The sequence below is a fragment of the Artemia sp. Qi Xiang Cuo genome, chromosome 19, assembly GCF_049724085.1.
Source record: "Artemia sp. Qi Xiang Cuo chromosome 19, ASM4972408v1, whole genome shotgun sequence".
In the NCBI taxonomy this organism is placed as follows: Eukaryota; Metazoa; Arthropoda; class Branchiopoda; order Anostraca; family Artemiidae; genus Artemia; species Artemia sp. Qi Xiang Cuo.
This window is the reverse complement of record NC_142812.1, coordinates 41,086,281-41,113,163: the sequence shown is the minus strand read 5'-3', so window position 1 is coordinate 41,113,163 and position 26,883 is coordinate 41,086,281. Positions and strand designations below refer to the sequence as shown.

General features: G+C 37.5%; 1 protein-coding gene across 2 annotated transcripts in view; it reads left to right on the top strand.

Annotated features, from left to right (window-relative positions):
* LOC148940845 (5'-nucleotidase-like) overlaps positions 1-26,883 on the top strand; it is a 143,751-nt gene that overhangs the window by 81,921 nt on the left and 34,947 nt on the right. For both annotated transcript variants that reach the window (XM_089104762.1, XM_089104761.1), the window contains 2 exons: positions 1,013-1,198; positions 14,538-14,777. In XM_089104762.1, coding sequence (XP_088960888.1) covers positions 1,013-1,198; positions 14,538-14,777 — 426 coding nt within the window. The remainder of the gene's footprint in view (positions 1-1,012; positions 1,199-14,537; positions 14,778-26,883) is intronic.

Here is a 26,883-nt window from a genome sequence, read left to right as displayed (position 1 = left end):
TTAATATTTTTCAAACGATGTTATTCTCTTCTCTTTCTCTTTGCAAAAAAAAGAGAAAAAAGTCAGCTTTTCAAGAAAAGGAAAAAAACAAGTTTGCCATTTTTTTGTTGTTTTTTATGCACAATACACTAAACCTTTCCAGTGAGCTGTAATAATAAATAAATCAATACAATTATTATTATAAAAAAGTTAATGATTCATAATGGATTTGATAGAACGCGAACATATATTCTTTGGAAAAAAAGAGAAGATAATCACTTGAATAAAATGAATTATTCGAGCGATTAAAAACAGAAACATAGATTCCATAACAAAGAGTAGCAAATGAAAATAAATTATTAAGCTGCGATAACATAATATCTCCCTCCAAAAACTGGGTCAAAGTACCTTTTCAAATAAAAACGCGGCTAAAAATCACTTTTTTCTTTCGTCTCCCCTCCCTTCTTGAAAAACTCGGTGGGCCCCTTCTATGGATTAGAACTTTCAGGCTCACAGACAAACTTTAACGCTTGTTCTTGTGTTAATAGTTTTCTTGAGCACAATGGCACGGGATTTTACTTAATGAAATGTATTTTTTCACAGAAGCACCAGCTAATAATTCGAATTATCTTGCCTCTTTTAAGATTAGTCCAATAGAGAGGGGTATTTCAGCCTGATTTTGCATCTTCATGACAAGGAAAAGATACGCGATATTCCGATTGATAAACCTCTCTTCAGTAGGGAGAGGAGAGAAACCACTTCTTAGCTACAAGATAAACAGTTAAAAAGAAAAAAGTGATTAGGTTTTCATCAAAAAGTGAAAAGTTTTCTTTGTTGCATTTACACTCTTTCAATTATAGTCTTTTCTGCTTTGCCACTGCTAAATTCATCAATTTGAAACTAAATTTGAATTACTACCCTTTGCGGTTAAGACTAGAACCCTAACCCGTGAGGTTTTTTCAAGAAACGTACAGATTTTTAAGAAAATAGTCTTGAAACGCATAATCAATCTTTTAATTTTGATTTATTTTAGATCCGGTAAATGAAACATATCCCTATAAACTAGACGATGGTATAAATTACCCCCAGTTTGCTGTTCAAGTTCCTCACAAAGGGAAGTACCTTGGTAATTTGGAGCTACAGATTGATCCCGAAATAGGAGTAATTAACAGTACCATATCAAGCAATCCAATTTTCATGGATTATAGCATCGGAAAAGGTAATAGTACAATATTCACTTGTTTCAGACGCAACTTTCAAGTGAAGCCTATAGCATAGAGCCAATAGGCTTCAGTGTATTATTTAATTTTGTTTTTTCCTAGAGGCACTACATATGGAGTGGGTAGAAATATTTTTAGTAAAAAAAATAATCCAAGTATCATGGATTATAGCATTGGAAGAGGTGAAAGTATATCACCTCTTCCAATGCTATAATCTTATACAACGTTCAAGTGTTGCTCAGAGACAACATTCTAGCGAAGCCTATAGTTTAGACCCATAAAGTTTCAGTGTATTTTTTTTCTAGAGTCTCTACATATGGGGGGGGGTGGTCGCATAAGCTTTGGAGCGGGCTCTTTCTATTGGAAATCAAAAGTTGAAGTGCCTTTTTTATGAGTCAAAAGTGATTTAAGGGCAATCAGCCCCCTTTGCACGCCCTTATTTCCCCAAATGCATCTTATTATAATTTTGAGATAGCCTTTTTGTTCAAAATAGTCAAAAGGTCAAATAGCTATGCCTCCAGGGCTGACATAACCCCCACAGCCTACGTGGCAAGGGCTTTAAGCTATGCAAGTTGCCTATTGTTAACATATAAGGTTTTTTAGTGGGAACAGTTTTTTTATAAGGTTTTTTTCCTGGGTCTCCAGGCTCAGAGTATTGAGATGTAACTTTAAGTAATGTTGAGCGGGATGCAGAATACAATCAAAACGCACGATGTACTTGCTGGTAGTCAAAAGGAAATATCAGCCATATCTAAGGAACGGCTGAGGGTTTTAAGTTGACACTTTCAGGGTATGTTAAAGGAATGTTGGGGGGATGTTGAAGAGTGATCAAAGGGCAGCCAGCCCCTCTACTCTTTCTAGGTGCAAAGATGCTAGGTGCAAATTCTCTTTCTAGGAGAATTTGAGGGATATCTTAAACTTAATAAATAGAAACTATGTGTATTCAGTTCGTCAAAAGGCGGATCAGCAATATCTTAAGAACGGCTGAGGGTATCAAGTTGAAACTTTCAGAACGTGTAAAGGGCTGGTTCGAAAGGCAAATTCAGCCCCCCCCCCCCCCCTTTGCATTCAAGTCCAGGCGACATTGTTCATCATGTCGTCATAATTTTTATACAATCCTGAAAAAGGCTTACGCAAGATTTGCCTCTCACTCAGACTATCTGTCTTGGCTTTGTCTCCAATTGGCCAATGGAAACTTGATTTTACTTCAGTTAAAATTTTACAAAATTTTATTAACATTTTGTAACAGCCATCTTGTTCAAAATAGTGGAAAAGCCAAATAACTATGCCACCGGGGATGACATACCCCCCTACAGCTGTTGACAGGAATGCCGAACACAATCAAAACACATTATATGCAAGCTGGTTATCGAAAGGGCATATCAGCAATGGATAAGGAACAGCTGAAGGTATTAAGCTGAAACTTCCAGGGCATGTTGAGGGGAATGTCAAACAAAATCAAAACACATTATATGCAGAAGGGTTGTCAAAAGGGCACAACAGAAATATCTAAGGAAAATATCTAAGAGTATTAAGTTGAAACTTAAAAGGCATGTTGAGAGGGATTTGTTACCACAGCTGCTTGCAACTTCAATTTTGTGTGACTGTGACAACTTGTGGCTATGACTACTTGCAACTGTGACTACTTAAGCTTGTGAATACTCGTAACTAAGATCACATGCGATTGCGAAAAATTATTACTGCGACTGCAGCTGCTTGAAACTGCGAAGGAGAATGTAATTCAACTGCTATTTATGCTACTTCCGACTGTGACTACAACTACTTGTGACTGCAAGCGCGACAACTTGCAATTACGACTATGATAACTCATGACTGCCGTCGCTCCTACTTGCGACTATGTGTACTACCATTACTACTGCTACTGCTACTGCAACTGACTTCAATAAAACACATATGACGCAACAGGCCTTAGAACTTTAAATGGTAAGAGGAGAGGGAAGGGGCAGTAGCTAAACTTCTGCTTGAAGTAATTTTTGCTCATTTTAAGTTTGACTTTAAAATTCAATTTTATTTTTATTCGTTTTAAGATGTATTTATTCTTCTATATTAGATCCTGCTTATTTATTAAGATCTGTCTATTCATTTATATTATGTTTTTTGCTATGATTGTTTATTTAATGTCTGTTTGTTTTGGGTTTTATTTATTCTTTAATAGTAAATTTTATGGCCTTTACTTTTCTTTAGAAAACATCTTTTTCGGAAAGTTTTTTTTATTAATTTCTGTTCGTTTTTGATTGCCAAAAGTTTCAAGTTTTTCAAAATTCTCTATTGCAAAATAATTTTTTTATTCGAAAATAAATTAGCAGTTTTGGCAAGAACTAATAAAATTGAACTGAATATTTGATATATAAAGTTATTAATTGCTGAAAGCCCTACCGGCTCAAGATTTTGTTTCACCCAGGGCCAGATTTAAAGCTTTGCCACTTCTAGGCCCAAGCGTTTTTGCCGTTCCGTTTTTGTAAGATTTTCGGGGAAACGGATTTCGAAAATAGTGAAAGCCGCCGGGCCTAGTGGGCCTATAGGTAAAATCCTGGCCTGGTTTCACTGCATTTTTCATTTTGTTTTCAATGTTGTAATAACTGCAAAAAAATATTTGTAATATGATTGTTTTAGTAAAGTGCCAAATACGCATCATGCCTTATGGTTTTACCCTTGAGGAAACAGGCAGTAGCCATACTCTTGATGGTAGTGAAGAATATAGGTGCCTTGCACAGTTTTGGAAAGAGCTAATAAAATTAAAATGAATTCCTTTGATTTTGGGAATAGAATACCATTAATAAGTTTTTTTGTTGGGGGGAAAGGGGGGGGGGGGTAGGGCCGGGGGTTAGTTACCACAATTTACAACCCTTATTTCCCCCGTGCTCTGGGGGGTATTTTGACCCTGAAATTTTGTTATTTTATCGTTTGAATATTTAAAAGAAAATGGCTATCTCAATTTCATCAGATACACTCTTAAAAAGTGATGTTGAACTTTTTATTTCCAATCAAGTCAACCCCTTATGAAGTTTATAAGAGAAGTACTTCTATAAAAACCATATATACCCCAGGGCACAACTTACAATGCCTGCCCCTGGACCCTGGGGGGGTTGTGTCTACCCCGGAATTTTTTCTATCTAATCCTTGAACTAAGGTTAAAATTTTTATCGGATGTATTTGGGGAGAAAGGGGCGTTGGGACCATTTTTCCTCCGATCACCTTTGACTCCTAAAAAGGGCACTATAACTTCCGACTCCCAATCGAATGAGCCCCCTCCAAAGTTGATACGACCAGCCCTTCCATATGAAGTGCCTCTGGGGTAAGAAATTGGAGCCTTGTGGCCTTCGGGTTTGCGTGGGAATGCTAGTTGCCATCGGATTACTCTTGACTCTTAAATAGGGAACTAGAACTTTCAATCTCTAATCATTTGAGTCCCCTCCAAAAATTATACGACCACCTTTTCCGTAAAAACCTATGTGCCTCCGCGGCATAAGTTATAACATCTAAAGGTTTTGGGGGGGGGGGGTTATGTTAACCCAGAAGTTTTGTCATCTGATCTTTGGACTGTTTTAAACAAATGACAATCGGATGCATTTTATCGGATGCATTTGGGGAAAAGAGGGGGGTATATGCCCGCCAATCACTTTTGATGACTCTTAAGAAGGTAAATAGGAACTTCAATTTCCAATCAAATAAGCCACTCTGATGTTTATACGACAACCCAATACATAAAACCTTATCTGCCAAGGGGGCATAACTTAAAACACTTACCCCGGGCTCTGGGGGGGGGGGTTTGACCCCTGAATTTTGTTACTAAATCTGTAAACTATTTTGAACAAAATGGCTATCTCAAAATTTTGATTAGATGCATTTGGAAGAAAAGGGGCCTTGGGGGAGGGGCTAGTTGCCCTGCGATCACTTTTGACTCTTAAAAAGGGCACTAGAAATTCCGATTTACAATCGAATGAGCCGCCTCCGAAGTTTATATTACCATCCCTTCCATAAAAACATAAACCCCTGGAGCATAATATACAACACCCTCCCCCAGGTTCTGGTGGCCCGTGTTATCCCTGGAGTCTTTGTTATATGATTTTTGGCTTATTTTGATGCTATTTTGATCTATTTTGATACTAATGGCTATGTAAAACAACTCGGTGGAATGGATTCGGGAAAGAGGGTTGGCGGGAGAGGCGACTAGTTGCCATCGGTTCGGTTTTGACTCTTAAAAAGAAAAAAAACTAGAATTTTCAATTTCTAATCATTTGAGTCCCCTCTGAGGTTTTTACGACCACATCTTCCATAAAAACTTTATATGCCCCCAGTGAATAAATTACAACCCTTCCCTCGGACTCTGGGAAGAGGAGGTGGGGGGTCTGTTGACCCCAATGTTTGTGCTATCTGATCGTTAGAATATTTAAAACAAACTGACAATCTCAAAATTTGATTGGATGCACCTGGGAAAAGGAGGGTGTGAGGGGGGAGGGTGGATGCCATTCGATTCCTTTTGACTAAAAAATGTAACTAGAACTTTCAATTTCTAATTGCAGTTTATAAGACCTCCTCTTACATAAAAACCCTATTTAACTTGAAACACTAACTAAACATAACTTAAAACACTTTCCCCCGGACTCTTGGGGATTTTGTCGACCCTCGGAGTTTTTATTATCTGATTTTTTTTTAACTATATTTAACAAAACGGTTATCTCAAAAATTTTTTTATCAGATGGGTTTGCGGGAAAAGGGCGTCGGGGGGGGGGGGGGAGGGGGGTTGCACCCCGATCTCTGTTGACTCTTAAACAGTGAACTAAAACTTTCAATTTCCAATCAAATGAGCCCTCTCTGAAGTTTAAAGGACCATCCCTTCTATAAAAACCATATATGCCCACAGGGCATAACTTACAACGTCTGCCCCAGACCCTGGGGAGTTGTGTCGACCCCGAAGCTGTCGTTACATAATCTTGGAACTGTTTTTAACAAGATGGCTGTATTAAAATTTCTATTGGAGGTATTTGTGGTAAAAAGGGCGTGGGAAGGGGGCTAGTTTGCCCCCCTCCCACAGAGATCGGAGTTTTTATTATCTGATTTTCTGAACTATTTTTAACAAAATAGTTATCTTAAAATTTTTATCGGATGGGCTTGCGGGAAAAGGGCGTTGGGGGGGGGGGGGGGTTAGTTGCACTCCGATCTCTTTTGACTCTTAAAGAATGAACTAGAACTTTCAATTTCCAATCAAATGAGCGCCTCTCTGAAGTTTATACGGGCATTCCCTTTATAAGAACCATATATGACCCCAGGGCTTACAACTTACAACTTCTGTCCCCAGACCTTGGGGAGTTGTGTCGACCCCGAGGTTTTTGTTACATAATCTTTGAACTGTTTTTAACGAAATGACTATCCTAAAATTTCTATCGGATGAATTTAGGGTAGAAAGGGCGCGGAAGGGGGCTAGTTGCCCTCTAATCTCTTTTGGCTTTTAAAAATTGAATTAGAACTTTCAATTTCCAATCAAATGAGCCATCGCTGAAGTTGAAACTAGCATCCCTTCTATAAGCACCATATATGCGCCCAGGGCATAACTTACAACGCCTTCTCCAGGCCCTGGGGGGTTGTGTCGACCCCAGAGTTCCCGTTATATAATCTTTCAATTGTTTTTAATAAAATAGCTATTTAAAAAAAAATTTCGGATGTATTTGGGGTAAAAAGGGCGTGGGAGGGGGCTAGTTATCTCCGATCTCTTTTGACTCTTAAAAAGTGAACTAGAACTTTCAATTTCCAATCAAATGAGCCATTTCTGAAGTTTATACGAACATCCCTTCTATATGGACCCTATATGCTCCCAGGGCATAACTTACAACGCCTGCCCCCGGACCCTGGGGGTTTGTGTCGACCCTGGAGTTTTGTGTGTCGACCCTGTAGTTTATGATCTTTGAACTGTTTTTAACAAAATGGTTGTCTCAATATCTTTATCAGATGTATTTGGGGAAAAAAGGACGGGGGAGGGGCTTGCCCTCTGTTCTCTTTTGGCTCTTAAAAAGTGAACTAGAACTTTCAATTTTCAATCAAATGATCCATCTCTGAAGTTTATACGAGCATCCCTTCTATAAGAACCATATATGCCCCCAGGGCATAACCTACAACACCTGCCCCCTGGTCCTAGGGTGTTGTGCCGACCCCGGAGTTTTTGTTGTATTATTTTTTAACTATTTGCAACAAAATGGCTATCTCTAAATTTTTTATCAGATGTATTTGGGGGAAAAAGGACACGAGGGGCTAGTTGCCCTCCGATCACTTTTGAGTCTTAAAAAGGGCACTATATCTTTCGATTTCTATTTGAATGAGCCCCTTCTGAAGTTTATACGACGGCCCTTTCCATATGAAGTGTCTCTGGAAAAAAAAATAATAAATTGTTGGAGCCTTATGGTCTTTAATATAGGCAACGCTAATGCGTTGCTTCTGATTTGTGCTCGCTTTGAGTTTCATTTGCTATTTAATAGTATTTTCTTGTCGTTTTGAGTTTGAACTATTATAGGAGTCGTTTCCGCTGGTCTTAAGATTAACATGGCTCCTTACTTTTCTTTGATAAATTTCTTTTTCGATAAGGTAAAAGCTATATGGATTTAAAGTTATTTCATTTTTTAGATACTGGAGTTGTCGGGACGTTCTAATAACTAAATATCTAGATGCCTTTCTAATCATAAGGGCTAGAATTGTCTCGTGATTTAAATATCTAAATTTTTGGATGTACCCTTTTTGTAGAAGCTAGAGTATTCTGGTCAGTTTATGACTAAATATCTAGATGCATTTCTTATTATTTAGATGCTAGAATCTTCTTGTGATTTAAATATTTAAAATTTTGAACTTACCCCTTATCGCAGAAGTCAGAGCCGTCTGGTAATTTTTTATATAATTAAATACCTGGGGGCATCTCGCACTACAGATGATAGAATCATCTGAAGATTTAAATATGTAAATTTATTTTTGTGCCTCTTACAGGCCGGAGCATAAGTCGTCTGGTCATTTAAATATTTAAATTTTGGGTAAATTTGCAGTTGGCTATATAATTCAGCTAAGATGAAAGTGAAAATCATTTGATGCCTTTTTTTATGCTCTTTCATAATTCAGTAATTGATTCTGGGGCTAATTGCCTATTGAGCCCTTAAAGGGACCCCAAACGTATTTGATTTTTGTAACCACACAAAGAAGTTATCAACATTACAAAAGGCATTGAAAAGAGGTTAAAAACATATCACTAGTTTATAAATAAGTTGTTCAAAGCCCGAAAATTGCCACAGTTTTTTTTCTTGCCAAAATCTTGAAGTTTAGTTGTATAAATATGCAGTATCGGAGACTGAGCCAGCAAAATTTACTTCTCCGATTGACTTAACTTGCTAAACATCTAGACTGGATCAAAGGATGTAACCTTGAATAAGGCATCGAATGAAGAAAAAAATAGTTGCATCAATTCGTAACCAAGCAATAACCAAAATAAACAATCAGGTTTGCTTGATAGGGTTAAGAGGAAGACACAGGGACAAGAGACCTTGGTGAAGACAAAAATATTGAAAAGCTTTGGTTGTAATGATTCATGGTGCCCAGACCAGCCCGAATTCATTTTTATCCGATCGGCTTACAGCTTACCGTTCATGCATATTTGGCAAAATGAACCAGAGGAGAGAACATGTTTCCGACTCCAGATATTTTCAACTTACCGACTCTGACTCCATTCAGCAAAAATTTACCAAAACCTCGACTCCACGACTCTGAATCCAAAGCCCTGGAATAAAGGGGTTGTATCGGTTTTTAACACCCCAAATTAGGTCAAACTTTTTTTTCCAATAAGCTAGAAACTTGCGGAAAAAGTCGATTGGACCAAATAAGCCTCAATGAGAACAGCAAACTTTAAAGTAAGAATATGGTTGCATCGATTTACAGTACAAGAATTCGAGTTTTTTAACTGATCTGCTTGAATACTACAGGGCAAGTAGAGAAGGTCAAGAGAGCCCGGTGAATGCAAAATGTTTTACCACGTCCAAATTTTTGGCTTCAGTTGACACCGCAAAAGAGAACAAGCTTGCAAAGCTAAACAATTATTGCTAAAATAAAATAAAATATTAGCAGATGGTTTCATTAAAATATTTGATTGAGTTACGTATGCCATCTAGATGATGGGTGCTTTGGTGGCTTTAGTCAATAAAACGCAAAAATTATGCAATCCCACTCTCAATACACCCAGTAAATTATTATCCAAAAATGTTGTCCAATACTGCGGAAGATTGAAAATTTTGACTACATATTCAACTTTACCTAAAATTTAAGTTAGAATACAATATATTAACTTTTAAACTGAAAAAAGACAAATATCCCTTCAGTTAACCCATTAAAAAGCTAAAAAAATTTGAAGAATAGTTTTTCTAAAAAACTAAAGAGCAATATTGAAAGTAACGAGCAGAAATATATTCGCATAATGATTCAAATTTAAATTAAGCACAAATTGCATAGAATGAATGAAGGAATGAAACCGAAAACAAATAGAAATAAAATCAATGGTCAATTTAAGTCAAAACAATAAGAACTTGCCACAAATAAGGGTGGTGAACAAATGCCCCCTGACTCTCTAAAGGCCGATTTGTCTTTTCTCTTTACTGAAAACGAAATGTCACAAAATAGTTTCTTGTTTATCGACAGAGCACTGAAAAATATAGAATTGCTGAGATGGACGTCTTCAAGGACTAGCATGTGTTTGAGGAGATTTATGCTAAACTCTGGGGGGGCTAATTTGAGGGGTAAGAAAGACTATGTTGCCTTTTCATGATTATGTACAACTTACAGGAGTTATGGTCATACTTTTTATTAATCTTTTTTGCCCGTATAAGAGCCCAAGAGGAAAGAAACTTACCCCAAAAAACCTTGGATATATGAATCACTTTTAAGATCTATTAATGAGAAAAATCGTTTATAGAAAATTAGAATAAAATATCCCACGGAAATAAACATAATGTGTTTTAAAATTTATAAGAATATGCTGGTAAGGATCCTTAAAGTAAGTGGAAGATTTTATTATGAAAAATCTTTTCGAAATTCGGATTCCCCTTGAAAAAACTTGGAGTTTGATTAAAGATAAGATTGGAAGAAATAAAAAGTTGTTACACCCTGAAGTGCTATTTTATATTAATAGTAAAGAATTTAGAGGACCACAAGCTGTTGCTAAGAAGTTTAGTGAATATTGTGCTAGTATTGGATCATCTGTTGTTTCAGGTGAAATGGAACTTTCTTCTCCAAGGTCGCATAAACAATATCTACCGCCCACTGAAGATACGAGCATATTTCTGGCCCCGGTTGCTTTTTCAGAATTTCAAAAGGTCATTAATAATTTAAAAAATGGTAATTCATTGCGATAAGATGAACTTTCAACTAATTTGCTGAAAAATATTGCAGGTGTAATTTTTGAACCATTGATTCATATATTAAATTTATGTATTTGCTCAGGTACATTTCCTAAGAGATGGAAAATTGCACGTGTAATACCATTACATAAAAAAGCAGATAAAATCTGATATAAATAATTATCGTCCTGTTGCAATTTTATCACCATTGTCTAAAGTATTGGAAAAAAAAATCAAAAGGAAGGATTGCTAACTATCTAGATAAAATAAAATTTTTTACCAAATATCAGTTTGGATTTAGGGTAGGCCACTCGACGGAACAAGCAGTTGCAGCTCTTGTATTAGAAATTAAATAAAAAAAACAAGTTTTTTAAACTGAAAGTAAGGAGCGACATTAAAACTTAAAACGAACAGAAATTATTCCGTATATGAAGGGGGCTGTCCCCTCCTCAACGCCTCGCTCTTTACGCTAAAGTTTTTTATTGTTTTAAAAAATAAAGTTGTGAGACAGAGTCAAACTTTAGTGTAAAGAGTGAGGCGTTGAGGAGGGGACAGCCCCTTTCATAAACGGAATAATTTCTGTTCGTTTTAAGTTTTAATGTCGCTCCTTACTTTCAGTTTAAAAAACTTGTTTTTTTTATTTAATTTCTGATCGTTTTTTAGTTAATGCAGCTTTTATTTGCATAAAAATTTTACTTTTCTTTTGCTAAATAGATGTCTTTACAAATTAACTTACGTAACTAACTTCTATATTCGTATATTTTTCTTCTGGCAAAAAATACAGCGTTGCAGATTTTTGCAGATATGAGCTTGAAACCTATGTAATAGGGTTTTCTGATACGCTGAATCTGACGGTGTGATTTTCATTAAAATTCTTTCACTTGTAGGGGATGTTTCCCCCCTCTTTAAAAAATCGAGTAAATTTTATCAGGCTCTTAGCCTTTGATGAGTAATACTAAACTTAATAAAATTTATATATTTAGGGTCAGCATTATAAACACATTCTTCTGATACATTTATTGACATCAAAATTCCGTTTTTAAAAGTTTCGATTACTATTGAGCCGTATCGCTTGTTTTTTTATTGTTTTTTTTTATTACGTATGTGTTATTACGTAAATGAAGGGGTTCTCCCCTTAGTCAATACCACGCTCTTTACGTTAAAAGTTAAAAAAAAATTTTGATTCACAAACCCCTGAATCACAAAGGCCGTTTAATTAGAATAGATAGCTCTTTTGAAAGCACTAAAAAAAATTGTAGCGTAAAGAGGGAGGTATTGACTTGGGGGAGAACCCCCTCACATACGTTATAATTTCTGTTCGTTTTAAGTTCTAATATTCCTTCTTACATTTCAGTTGAAATAACTTGTTTTTTTTTTTTTAATTTCTGATCGTTTTTTAAATAATGCTTGGAAATCCGGCGCCCCCTTCATAGAAATGTCCCTTACCCCAAGGAAACATCCTCCACGGAAATATTCTCCAGAGTAACCCACTCCTCTAGCCCCCCCCCCCCCCTTCCAGAAAAAATCCTTCCTGAAAATGGTTGTATACTTCCCAATAACCAATAAATAATGCTTGGAACTCCGGCGCCCCCTTCATGGCAATTTCCCTTCCCCCATGAAAAATTCCTTCATGAACAGATCCTCCAACATAACCACCGACCCACTCTTCCCTCCCACTACCAGAAAAAAATATCCTGAAAACTTCTGTATACTTCCCAATAACCAATTCTATATGTTAACATTGGGTAAAGTTCATAACTTTTAGCCCTCCCTCTGGGAACTTCTGGGGATTAAGTCATCCTAAAAGACATATTTAATATATTTTCGACCATGCTCAACAAAATGGCTATCTCAAAATTTTGATCGGGTGACTTTGGGAAAAAAATAAGCGTGGGAGGGGGCCTAGTTGCCCTCCATTTTTTTTGATCACTTAAAAAGGGCACTAGAACTTTTAATTTCCGTTCAAATGAGTCCTTCCGCAATATTCTAGGACCACTGGTTTGAAACCATCAACCCTGGGGAAAAAAAAACAAAAAAAAAAAACAAATAAACACGCATCGGTGACCTTTCTTCTGGCAAAAAATGTAAAATTCCACATTTTTGTAGATAGGAGCTTGAAACCTCTACAGTAGGGTTCTATGATACGCTGAATATGATGGTGTGATTTTCATTAAGGTTCTATAGCTTTTAGGGGGTCTTTCCCCCTTTTTTTAAAATCAGCCAAATTTTCTCAGGCGCGTAACTTTTGATGGGTAGCACTAAACTTGATAGAAGTTATATGTTTGAAATCAGCATTGAAATCTGATTCTTTTGATATATCTATTGGTATCAAAAACCCGTTTTCTAGAGTTTCGGTTACCATTGAGCCAGGTCACTCCTTACTTACAGTTCGTTACCACGAACTGTCTGATAAATGACTGCTTAGATAGTAATTATCATGTATCTACTGTGTTTTATAATGTTAAAAAAGCATTTGACACTTTAAACGATGAAATCCTTTTTGATAAAATGGAAAATTCTGGTATAAGAGGGAAAGAACTAGAAATAATAAGATCATACCTTTATGGATGTAAAATCGTGGTAGATGTTGATGGACATTTGTCTAGTTTAAATGACCTTGAAGATATTGGTGTCCCACAAGGCTTGGTATTACGTCCGCTTTTATTTTTGATGTATATCAATGATCTTCCACGATGTTTGCAGGGAAATAATGGTCTTGCAATTTTATTTGCAGATGACACAGCTGTTTCTGTTAAAGCGAAGGATTCATCTACATTTATTCAAAATTTGTTTAACCCTGTTAGTTCAGTTAATCGGTGGTTTGTTTCTAATTATTTAGTACCGAATTTTAAGAAGACTGAATTTGTGGTTTTTGGTTATTCAAAACGTGCTACTAAAAAAATTTCATGTCAGGAGCTTCAAGTTAGTGAGCATAAAATACGTAGAGTTCAATCATATCGTTATTTAAGAGTTTTTATCGATCCCCTTTTGTCATTTCAAACTCATATTGATCATTAAAGGGTGAAACTTTCGTAAAATATTGGGTCGATGTATCGTTTGCAACATGTTTTTCCCTTTTCAATTTTAAAGATAATTTATCATTCTTTGATTGCTCCTTATTTAAATTATTACACAATTATTTATTTAAATACTTTTTGGACGCATATAAAACCCCTACAGATCCTTCAAAATAAAGCAGTGAGAATACTTGGAAGCGCTTTTCATCGTCCATCAGAACTTAGAGATGCATCGCAAACTGAAACGTTATTTTTTTTTCTTGAATTTTATTAGGTTTGAAACATATAAGATAACTTAATATTTCAATATGGCATTTTAAAATACAAGATCCTCGTAGTTATTTTTATGGGAAAATCTCTATTGATTCTGCCCCCTCCTTCGGCTCTTAGGTGCTCTGGGACATATCGAATTATCAGTGTTAATTGTGAAAGATCTAGATTTTCAATTAGATACCAAATACCATTTATTTCCAATAAATAAAGGTTGAAAAATGGAATTCAAATTAAGTCATTTCGGCAAATATCAGTTCTAAAGAAGAAAATATTAAATTATATGACCTGTGATGGTGGAATAGAATTTTTTTATTATTATTATTATTTTTATTTATTTATATTTGTTACTCATGTTGGGATAGCCTTCCATGCCCACTTGTCCAGTGTTTGCTTTCTTTATGTTTCGTTTTTTTTTTTGTGTTTTCTCTTTAAACAGGTTTTTTTCTTTCTCTCTTTTCGTTATGTTGAGAAAATGTTGTTTTTTTTGTGTGTTTTTTATTGTTATTAATACCCAATTTCACGATCTCTGCTCTCTGTTTAGGGTATGTTTTTGTTATGTTGAACTAATCAAATAAAACAGTATTAGACTAATAAGACTAAACTGTTAAAAAAAAGAAAATTATGAAAAACGATGTTTTGGGCTAGATGAAAATTGAATCGTCTTTCAGATGCCGAAGCTGAAAAATATGTCGAAGAGACTTTAACTAAGATTGAAACATTGTTTGAGGAAGGAATGGCACACCTTGAGTATAAAATATCCGCTCAGAGCTGCAATATTGGTGAGTGTACAGCTGGAAACTGCATTACAGAGGCTGTTTGGGAATATTTGATTCAAGAGGAAAAACTTATGGAAAAGCCAGCTGCGGTATTTTGGCGATCATCTCTTATGACTGGAGAAATCGAGGAAGGTGAAGTAATTTTTTGTTCCGTGGGCTTTTGATATGTTATATTTCATGATTGGGAGAGGTTGGGTGGGTATAAATAATCTCACAGCTAATGCAGTCAAAGGGTAAAATTAATAGTTCTAAAATTGCAAAATTAATATGTAACTTACTTAAGTAGTAATTAGTTGAAAATACTGGGCCATCTAAAAAAAGTAGGTAAACAGCACCACTAAAGAATCGTTACCGAAATAAAAATCAAAACTAAGCCACCCACTTAACATTCAAACTTTAAATTTTGGGCTATATCTCTGGAGGCCCCCCTTGATTCATCCTTGCTCTAAAAAACAATTTAGATTCATCACTGTGCACATTTCAAGCCAACAAAACAAGATACTTTGCTTTTATAGCATATACTCTTCTTCCCAAACACTATTCCAGTACATTCCTACTTAATTTAAACACATTCCCACTACTACTACTCTACAACTCACTGTAGCACTAAGCCGCGGAGGCAAATAATTCAACGCAAGCTCCTCTTCCTTTTTAATCTATTCAAAGCTTCCTTCTAACACCGTCCTTAGAAGTTCCCGCAACTCTTGAACATTTCCTTTCGACATCCACCTTCCCTATTCAAACGCAATTCCACTTTCAATCCGAAAGATGAGAGGAATTAATAGCCAGGCAAATTTGCTTCAAAGTCTCTTTCTAACACCGTCCGGAGAAGCTCCCACCATTCTTAATTATTTCCTTGCGACATCCGCCTGTCCCAATTAAACGCATTTCTACTTTCAATCTGAAAGATGAGAGGAATTAATAGCCAGGCAAATTTGCTTCAAAGCCTCTTTCTAACACCGTCCGGAGAAGCTCCCACCATTCTTAATTATTTCCTTGCGACACCAGCCTTCCCCATTTAAACGTAGTTCTACTTTCAATCTGAAAGATGAAAGGGATTAATAGCCAGTCAAATTTGTTTCAAAACCTCTTTTTGACACCCTCTCAAAAACTTCCTGCAACTCTTCAATATCTCCTTATGGCATACACGTGATCCTTTTAAACTCATTTCTACTTTCAATCCGAAATATGAGAGGAATTAATAGCCAGGCAAATTTGTTTCAAAGCCTCTTTCTAAAACCATCCCAAGAAGTTCCCGCAACTCTTAAATATTTCCTTGCGACATCCGCCTAGAAGAGCTTTAGTAAAGGTTTTATCCTTGTATGGTATACCAGACAAATACATTAAAGTGATTAGTGCTATGTATGAGAATAACACTGCTGCGGTTAAGGTAGTAAATGAGGTTAGCACCTGGTTTTATATTAAATCAGGAGTAAAGCAGGGTTGTGTTCTATCTGCCTTTATATGGGTTATGTTGATGGACTTTGTCTTAAGGTGCACAGAAATGGCAATGGGAGACCACGGAATCAAATGGGGAGGAAAAAGTCCCCTGGACTTGAATTATGCTGATGATTTAAGAATCCTAGATGAAAGTGTGAGCAAAATGAATGAAGTTTTAGAGATTTTGCGAGTTCAGGGTGCTAGAATTGGTTTGAAAATTAATGTTAGGAAGACTAAGTCACTAAGGCTAGGAATAAGTGAAGATGAAAAGGTGACGCTGGGTAATGAAAAGATTGAGCAGGTGGGCAGCTTCACTTACCTTGGTAGTATTATTAGTAAAGATAGTGGGAGCAGTGAAGATGTTAAATATAGAATAGCCAAGGCTCAGGGTATTTTTTCACAGTTAAAAAAAGTCTGGAAGAATAGGAAGATAAGTCATCAAACAAAGATTAGAATATTAGAAGCTACTGTGATGACAGTGGTCAAATATGGCTCTTAGTATGGACGCTTCGAAAAGTGGACGAAGATTTGCTAGATGTTTGTTTCATCTAGCTAGATGCAAATTTGCTAGATGCAAATTTGTTTCAAAGCATCTTTCTAACACCGTCCTGAAAAGTTCCCGCAGCTCTTAAATATTTCCTTACGACATCCGCCTGTCCCATTTAAACGCATTTCTACTTTCAGTCTGAAAGATGAGAGGAATTAATAGCCAGTCAAAATTGTTTCAAAACTTCTTTATAACACCCTCTCAAGAAGTTCTTTTAACTCTTAAATATCTCCTTGTGACATTTGTCTGTCGTCTTCAAACGCATTTTTAGATCGCGTCCAAAATATGACAGAAATTTATAGCCAGGCAAAATTGTTTCAAAGCATCTTTCTAACACCGTCCCGAGAAGTTCCCACAACTATTAAATATTTCCTTGCGACATCCACCAACCCCATTTAAACGCATCTCTACTTTCAATCTGAAAGATGAGAGGAATTAATAGCCAGGCAAATTTGTTTCAAAGCATCTTTCTAACAACGTCCTGAGAAGTTCTCGCAACTCTTAAATATTTCCTTGCGACATCTGCATGCCCTATTTAAATGTATTTCTTCTTCCAGTCCGAAAGATGAGAGGAAAGAATAACCAGGCAGATTAGTTTCAAAGCCTCTTTCTAACACCGTCCCGAGAAGTTCCCGCAACTCTTCAATATTTTCTTGCGACACTCACCCGTCCCGTTTAAACGCATTTCTACTTTCAATCCGAAAGATTAGAGAAATTAATAGCCGGGCAAATTTGTTTCAAAGCCTCTTTCTATCACCGTCCCGAGAAGTTCCCGCAACTCTTAAATATTTTCTTGCGACATCCGCCTGCCCCATTTCAACGAATTTCTACTTTCAATCCGAAAGATGAGAGGAATTAATAGCCAGTCATATTTGTTTCAAAGCCTCTTTCTAACACCGTCCCGAGAAGTTCCCGCAACTCTTAAATATTTTCTTGTGACATCCGCCTGCCCCATTTAAACGCATTTTTACTTTCAATCCGAAAGGTGAGAGGAATTAATAGCCACGCAAATTTGTTTCAAAGCCTCTTTCTAAAACCGTCCCGAGAAGTTCCCGCAACTCTTAAATATTTCTTTGTGACATCCGCCTGCCCCTTCTCAACGCATCTCTACTTTCAATCCAAAAGATGAGAGGAATTAATAGCCACTCAAATGTGTTTCAAATCCTCTTTATAACACCGTCCCGAGAAGTTCCTGCAACTCTTCAATATATTCTTCTAACGCACACCTGTCCCTTTTAAACTTATTTTCACTTTCAATCCAAAATATGAGAGGAATTAATAGCCAGGAAAATTTCAAAGCGTCTTTTTATCACCGTCCCAAGAAGTTCCCGCAACTCTTAAATATTTCCTTACGACATCCTTCTGTCCCATTTAAGCGCATTTCTACTTTCAATCAAAAAGATGAGAGGAATTAATAGTCAGCCAAATTTGTTTCAAAGCCTCTTTCTAACACCATTCCGGGAAGTTCCCGTAACTCTTAAATATTTCTTTGCGACATCCGCCTGCTCCATTTGAATTCATTTCTACTTTCAATCCGAAAGATGAGAGGAATTAATAGCCAGGCAAATTTGTTTCAAAGCCTCTTTCTATCACCGTCCCAAGAAGTTCCCGCAACTCTTAAATATTTCCTTATGACATTCGTCTGTCCCATTTAAGCGCATTTCTACTTTCAGTCCAAAAGATGAGAGGAATTAATAGCCAGGCAAAATTGTTTCAAATCCTCTTTCTAACACCGTCCCGAGAAGTTCCCCCAACTCTTAAATATATCATTGCGACATCCGCCTGTCCCCTTTAAACGCAAATCTACTTTCCGTCAGAAACATGAGAGAATTTAATAGCCAGTCAAATTTGTTTCAAAGCTCCATTCTAAGACCTTCCCGAGAAGTTACCGCAACTCTCAAATATTTTCTTGGGACATCCACCTGTCCCATTTAAACGCAAATCTAGTTTCCATCCGAAAGATGAGAGAAATTAATAGCCAGTCAAATTTGTTTCAAAGCCTCTTTCTAACACTGTCCTAAGAAGTTTCCGGCAACTCTTAAATATTTCCTTGCTACATCCGCCTGCCCCATTTAAAACACATTTGTACAGTCAATCCAAAAGATGAGAGGAATTAATAGCCAGGCAAATTTGTTTCAAAGCCTCTTTCTAACACCGTCCCGAGAAGTTCCCGCAACTCTTAAATATTTCCTTGCAACATCCGCCTGCCCTATTCTAACGCAGTTCTAGTTACAATCCGCAAGATGTGAGGAATTAATAGCCAGTCAAATTTGCTTCAAAGCCTCTTTCTAACACCCTCCCAAGAAGTTCCCTCAACTCTTAAATATTTCCTTGCGACATCCGCCTGCCGCATTCAAACGCATTTCTACTTTCAATCCGAAAGATTAGAAGAATTAATACCAAGGCAAATTTGTTTCAAAGCCTCTTTCTAACACCTTCCCGAGAAGTTCCCGCAACTCTTAAATAATTCCTTACGACATCCGCCAGCCCCATTAAAACGCATGGTTTTGTATTAAATCAGGAGTTAAGCAGGGTTGTGTTCTATCCCCCTTTGTATGGATTATTTTGATGGACTTTGTTTTAAGGAGCACAGGAAAGGCAATGGAAGGCCATGGAATGAAATGGGGAGGAAAAAGTCTCCTGGACTTGGATTTTGCTGATGATTTAAGAATCCTAGATGAAAGTGTGAGCAAAATGAATGAATTTTTAAAGGTTTTGCGAGTTCAGGGTGCTAGCATTGGCTTGAAAATTAATGTTAGGAAGAACAAGTCACTGATGTTAGGAATAAGATACGACGAAAAGGTGACATTGGGTGATAAAAAGACTGATCAGGTGGGCAGCTTCACTTACTTTGGCAGTATTATTACTAAAGATAGTGGGAGCAGTGAAGATGTTAAATATAGAATAGCCAAGGCTCAGGGTATTTTTTCACAGTAAAAAAAGTCTGGAAGAATAGGAAGATAAGTCATCAAACAAAGATTAGAATATTAGAAGCTACTGTGATGACAGTGGTCAAATATGGCTCTTAGTATGGACGCTTCGAAAAGCGGACGAAGATTTGCTAGATGTTTTCCAGAGAAATTGCTTAAGGATTGTTCCGGGTATACGGCTGACTGACCGTATTTCAAACAATAGGCTATACGCAAAATGTGGTTCAATACCGCTCTCTAGGGCTATAATGAAAGAAAGGTTGAGGTGGGTAGGGCACGTTGTGCGGATAAAGGATGACAGATTGACGAGGATTGTTCTTTTCGGCCAACCATCTAGGGCTAAGCAGAAAGCAGGTCGTCCTTGTCTGGGGTAGGAGAACCTCATAGTGAAAAATTTAAAGGAAACGGGAACTTTGTCAGTGGGCGTAAAAAGGGAAGCCTTGGAACAATTGGGATAGAGGTGGAGCGTGTGTAGGTGTGTTGGCCTCAGGCGGCATGGTGCTGCGGTGAGTTGTTAGTAGTAGTAGTAGACATCCACCTACCCCATTAAAACGCATTTCTACTTTCATTCCGAAAGATGAGCGGAATTAACAGCCAGGAAAATTTATTGAAAAGCCTCTTTCTAACACCATCCCTGGAAGTTCCCGCAACTCTTAAATATTTCCTTTCAACATCCGCCTGCCCCATTTAAACGAATTTCCTCTTTCAATCCGAAAGATGAGACGAATTAATAGCCAGGCAAATTTGTTTCAAATCCTCTTTCTAACACCGCCCCAAGAAGATCCCGCAACTCTTAAATATTTCCTTACGACATCCGCCTGCCCCATTTAAACGCATTTCTTCTTCCAGTCAGAAAGATGAGAGGAATTAATAACCAGTCAAATTTGTTCCAAAGCCTCTTTCTATCACCGTCTCAAGAAGTTCCCGCAACTCTTAAATATTTCCTTACAACATCCGCCTGCCCCATTTAAACGAATTTCCTCTTCCAATCCGAAATATGAGAGGAATTAATAGCGAGTCAAATTTGTTTCAAAGCCTCTTTCTAACACCGCCCCAAGAAGATCCCGCAACTCTTAAATATTTCCTTACGACATCCGCCTGCCCCATTTAAACGCATTTCTTCTTCCAGTCAGAAAGATGAGAGGAATTAATAACCAGGCAAATTTATTCCAAAGCATCTTTCTATCACCGTCCCGAAAACTTCCCGCAGCTCTTAAATATTTCCTTACGACATCCGTCTGTCCCATTTAAGCGCTTTTCCACTTTCAATCTGAAAGATGAAAGGGATTAATAGCCAGTCAAATTTGTTTCAAAGCCTCTTTCTAACACCGTCCCGAGAAGTTCCCGCAACTCTTAAATATCTCCTTACGACATCCGCCTACCCCATTAAAACGCATTTCTACTTTCAATCCGAAAGATGAGAGGAATTAACAGCCAGGAAAATTTGTTTAAAAGCCTCTTTCTATCACCGTCCCTAGAAATTCCCGCAACTCTTAAATATTTTTTTTCAACATCCACCTGTCCTATTTAAACGTATTTCCTCTTTCAATCCGAAAGATGAGACGAATTAATAGCCAGGCAAATTTGTTTCAAATCCTCTTTCTAACACCATCCCGAGAAGTTCCTACAACTCTTAAATATTTCCTTGCGACATCCACCTGTCCCATTTAAACGCAAATCTACTTTCAGTCAAAAACATGAGAGAATTTAATAGCCAGTCAAATTTGTTTCAAAGCCTCTTTCTAACACCGTCCCGAAAACTTTCCGTAACTCTTAAATATTTCCTTGTGGCGTCCGCCTGCTCATTTTCAACGCATTTTCACTTTCAATGAGAAAGATGATAGTACTTAATAGTCAGGAAAATGTGTTTTAAATCCTCTTTATAAGACCATCCCGAGAAGTTCCCGTAACTCTTAAATATTTTCTTGTGACATCCACCTGTCCCATTTAAACGCATTTCTACTTTCAATCCGAAAGATGAGAGGAATTAATAGCCAGGCACATTTGTTTCAAAGCTTCTTTATAACACCTTCCGGAGAATTTCCCGCAACTCTTAAATATTTCCTTGGGACATCCACCTGCCCCAATTAAACGCAGTTTTATTTTCCGTCTAAAAGATGACAGGAATTAATAGCCAGGCGAAAATGTTTCAAATCCTCTTTATAACACTGTCTCGAGAAGTTTTCGCAACTCTTAAATATATAATTGCGACCTCCACCTTTCCCATTCAAACGCATTTCTACTTTCCATCCGAAAGATGAGAGGAATTAATAGTCAGGCAAATTTGTTTCAAAGCATCTTTCTAACACCGTCCCGAGAAGTTCCCACAACTATTAAATAATTCCTTGCGACATCCACCAACCCCATTTAAACGCATCTCTACTTTCAATCCGAAAGATGAGAGGAATTAATAGCCAGGCAAATTTGTTTCAAAGCATCTTTCTAACACCGTCCTGAAAAGTTCCCGCAACTCTTAAATATTTCCTTACGACATCCGTCTGTCCCATTTAAACGCATTTCCACTTTTAATCTGAAAGATAAGAGGAATTAATAGTCAGGCAAATTTGTTTCAAAGCCTCTTTCTAACACCGTACCGAGAAGTTCCCGCAACTCTTAAATATATCATTACGACATCCGCCTGTCCCATTTAAACGCAGTTCTACTTTCAATCCGAAAGATGAGAGGAATTAATAGTCAGGCAAATTTGTTTCAAAGCATCTTTCTAACACCGCCCTGAAAAGTTCCCGCAACTCTTAAATATATCCTTACGACCTCCGCCTGTCCCATTTAAACGCATTTCTACTTTCAATCTGAAAGATAAGAGGAATTAATAGTCAGGCAAATTTGTTTCAAAGCCTCTTTCTAACACCGTACCGAGAAGTTCCCGCAACTCTTAAATATATCCTTACGACATCCGCCTGTCCCATTAAAACGCATTTCTACTTTCAATCCGAAAGATGAGAGGAATTAATAGCCAGGCAAATTTGTTTCAAAGCATCTTTCTAACACCGTCCCGAGAAGTTCCCACAACTATTAAATAATTCCTTGCGACATCCGCCAACCCCATTTAAACGCATCTCTACTTTCAATCTGAAAGATGAGAGGAATTAATAGCCAGGCAAATTTATTTCAAAGCATCTTTCTAACAACGTCCAGAGAATTTCTCTCAACTCTTAAATATTTCCTTACGACATCCGCCTGCCCCATTTAAACGCATTTCCTCTTCCGATCCGAAATATGAGAGGAATTAATAGCGAGTCAAATTTGTTTCAAAGCCTCTTTCTAACACCGTCCCGAAAAGTTCCCGCAACTCTTAAATATTTTCTTGCGACACTCACCTGTTCCATTTAAACGCATTTCTACTTACAATGCGAAAGATTAGAGGATTTAATAGCCAGTCAAATGTGTTTCAAAGCCTCTTTCTAACACCGTCCCGAGAAGTTCCCGCAACTCTTAAATATTTTCTTGTGACACACGCGTGTCCCATTTAAACTTATTTTTACTTTCAATCCAAAAGATGAGAGGAATTAATATCCAGGAAAATTTGTTTCAAAGCCTCTTTCTAACACCGTCCCGAGAAGTTCCCGCAACTCTTAAATATTTCCTTGCGACATCCGCCTGACCCATTTAAACGCATCTCTACTTTCAATCCAAAAGATGAGAGGAATTAATAGCCAGGCAAATTTGATTCAAAGCCTCTTTCTAACAACCTCCCAAGAACTTTCCGCACCTCTTCAATATATTCTTCTAGCATACCCCTGTTCCTTTTAAACTTATTTTTACTTTCAATCCAAAATATGATAGTAATTAATAGCTAGGCATATTTGTTTCAAAGCCTCTTTTTAACAGAATCCTAAGAAGTTCCTATAGCTCTTAAACGTTTCCTTGTGACATTCTTCTGTCCCATTTAAACGCTTTTCCACTTTCAGTCAGAAAGATAAGAGGAATTAATAGCCAGCCAAAATTGTTTCAAAGCCTCTTTCTAACACCATCCCGGGAAGTTCCCATAACTCTTAAATATTTCTTTGCGACATCCGCCTGCTCCATTTAAATTCATTTCTACTTTCAATCCGAAAGATGAGAGGAATTAATAGCCAGGCAAATTTGTTTCAAAGCCTCTTTCTATCACCGTCCCAAGAAGTTCCCGCAACTCTTAAATATTTCCTTATGACATTCGTCTGTCCCATTTAAACGCATTTCTACTTTCAGTCCAAAAGATGAGAGGAATTAATAGCCAGGCAAAATTGTTTCAAATCTTCTTTCTAACACCGTCCCGACAAGTTCTCGCAACTCTTAAATATTTCCTTGCAACATCCGCCTGTCCCATTTAAACGCAAATCTACTTTCCATCCGAAAGATGAGAGAAATTAATAGCCAGGCAAATTTGTTTCAAAGCCCCTTTCTAACACCGTCCCGAGAAGTTCCCGCAACTCTTAAATATTTCCTTGCAACATCCGCTTGCCCTATTCTAACGCAGTTCTAGTTCCAATCCGCAATATGAGAGGAATTAATAGCCAGGCAAATTTTCTTCAAAGCCTCTTTCTAACACCTTCCCGAGAAGTTCCCGCAACTCTTAAATATTTCCTTGCGACATCCGCCTGCCGCATTCAAACGCAGTTCTCAAAAGAAGTTTCCGGCAACTCTTAAATATTTCCTTGCGACATCCGCCTGCCCCATTTAAAACACATTTGTACAGTCAATCCGAAAGATGAGAGGAATTAATAGCCAGGCAAATTTGTTTCAAAGCCTCTTTCTAACACCGTTCCGAGAAGTTTCCGCAACTCTTAAATATTTCCGTGCAACATCCGCCTGCCCTATTCTAACGCAGTTCTAGTTCCAATCCGCAAGATGTGAGGAATTAATAGCCAGGCAAATTTGCTTCAAAGCCTCTTTCTAACACCCTCCCAAGAAGTTCCCTCAACTCTTAAATATTTCCTTGCGACATCCGCCTGCCGCATTCAAACGCAGTTCTACATTCAATCCGAAAGATGAGAGGAATTGATAGCCACGTAAATTTGTTTCAAAGCCTCTTTCTAACAGCATCCCGAGAAGTTCCCGCAGCTCTTAAATAATTCCTTACGACATCCGCCAGCCCCATTAAAACGCATTTCTACTTTCAATCCGAAAGATGAGAGGAATTAATAGCCACACAAATTTGTTTCAAAGCCTCTTTCTAACAGCATCCCGGGAAGTTTCCGCAACTCTTAAATATTTCCTTGCGACATCCGCCTGCCCCATTCAAACGCAATTCTACTTTCAATCCGAAAGATCAGAGGAATTAATAGCCAGGTAAATTTGTTTTAAAGCCTCTTTCTAACAGCATCCCGGGAAGTTTCCGCAACTCTTAAATATTTCCTTGCGACATCCGCCTGTCCCATTTAAACGCAAATCTACTTTCAATCCGAAAGATAAGAGGGATTAATAGCCAGGTAAGTTTGTTTCAGAGCCTCTTTCTGACACCGTCCCATGAAGTTCCCGCAACTCTTAAATATTTCCTTGCGACATCCGCCTGCCCCATTTAAAACACATTTGTACAGTCAATCCAAAGGATGAGAGGAATTAATAGCCAGGCAAATTTGTTTCAAAGCCTCTTTCTAACACTGTCCCGAGAAGTCCCCGCAACTCTTAAATATTTCCTTGCGACATCCGCCTGCCCCATTTAAACGCAGTTCTACTTACAATCCGAAAGATGAGAGGAATTAATATTCAGGTAAATTTGTTTTAAAGCCTCTTTCTAACAGCATCCTGGGAAGTTCCCGCAACTCTTATATATTTCCCTGTGACATCCACCTGTCCCATTTAAACGCAAATCTACTTTCAATCCGAAAGATGAGAGGGATTAATAGCCAGGTAATTTTGTTTCAAAGCCTTTTTCTAACACCATCCCATGAAGTTCCCGCAACTCTTAAATATTTCCTTGCGACATCCACCTACCCCATTCAAACACAGTTTTACTTTCAATCCAAAAGATTAGAGGAATTTATAGCCAGGCAAATTTGGTTAAAAGCCTCTTTCTAACACCATCCCGGGAAGTTCCCGCAACTCTTAAATATTTCCTTGCGACATCCGTGTGTCCCATTTAAACGCATTTCTACTTTCAATCCGAAAGATGATAGGAATTAATAGCCAGGGAAATTTGTTTCAAAGCCACTTTCTAACACCATCCCGGGAAGTTCCTGCAAATCTTAAACATTTCCTTGCGATATCCGCATGCCCCATTAAAAACACATTTGTACAGTCAATCCAAAAGATGAGAGGAATTAATAGCCAGGCAAATTTGTTTCAAAGCCTCTTTCTAACACTGTCCCGAGAAGTCCCCGCAACTCTTAAATATTTCCTTGCGACATCCGCCTGCGCCATTTAAACGCATTTCTACTTTCAATCCGAAAGATTAGAGGAATTAATATTCAGGTAAATTTGTTTTAAAGCCTCTTTCTAACAGCATCCCGGGAAGTTTCCGCAACTCTTATATATTTCCTTGTGACATCCACCTGCCCCATTCAAACGAAATTCTACTTTCAATCCGAAAGATGAGAGGGATTAATAGCCAGGTAAGTTTGTTTCAGAGCCTCTTTCTGACACCGTCCCATGAAGTTCCCGCAACTCTTAAATATTTCCTTGCGACATCCACCTACCCCATTCAAACACAGTTTTACTTTCAATCCAAAAGATTAGAGGAATTTACAGCCAGGCAAATTTGGTTAAAGGCCTCTTTCTAACACCATCCCGGGAAGTTCCCGCAACTCTTAAATATTTTCTTGCGGCATCCGCCTGTCCCATTTAAATGCATTTCTAATTTCAATCCAAAAGATGATAGAAATTAATAATCAGTTAGATTTGTTTCAAAGCCTCATTCTAAAACCGTTCCGAGAAGTTCCTGCAACTCTTACACATTTCCTTTTGATATCCGCATGCCCCATTAAAAACACATTTGTACAGTCAATCCAAAGAATGAGAGGAATTAATAGCCAGGCAAATTTGTTTCAAAGCCTCTTTCTAACACTGTCCCGAGAAGTCCCCGCAACTCTTAAATATTTCCTTGCGACATCCGCATGCACCATTCAAACGCAGTTCTACTTTCAATCCGAAAGATGAGAGGAATTAATATTCAGGTAAATTTGTTTTAAAGCCTCTTTCTAACAGCATCCCGGGAAGTTCCCGCAACTCTTAAATATTTCCCTGTGACATCCACCTGTCCCATTTAAACGAAAATCTACTTGCAATCCGAAAGATGAGAGGAATTAATAGCCAGGTAAATTTGTTTCAAAGCCTCTTTCTAACACCATCCCATGAAGTTCCCGCAACTCTTAAATATTTCCTT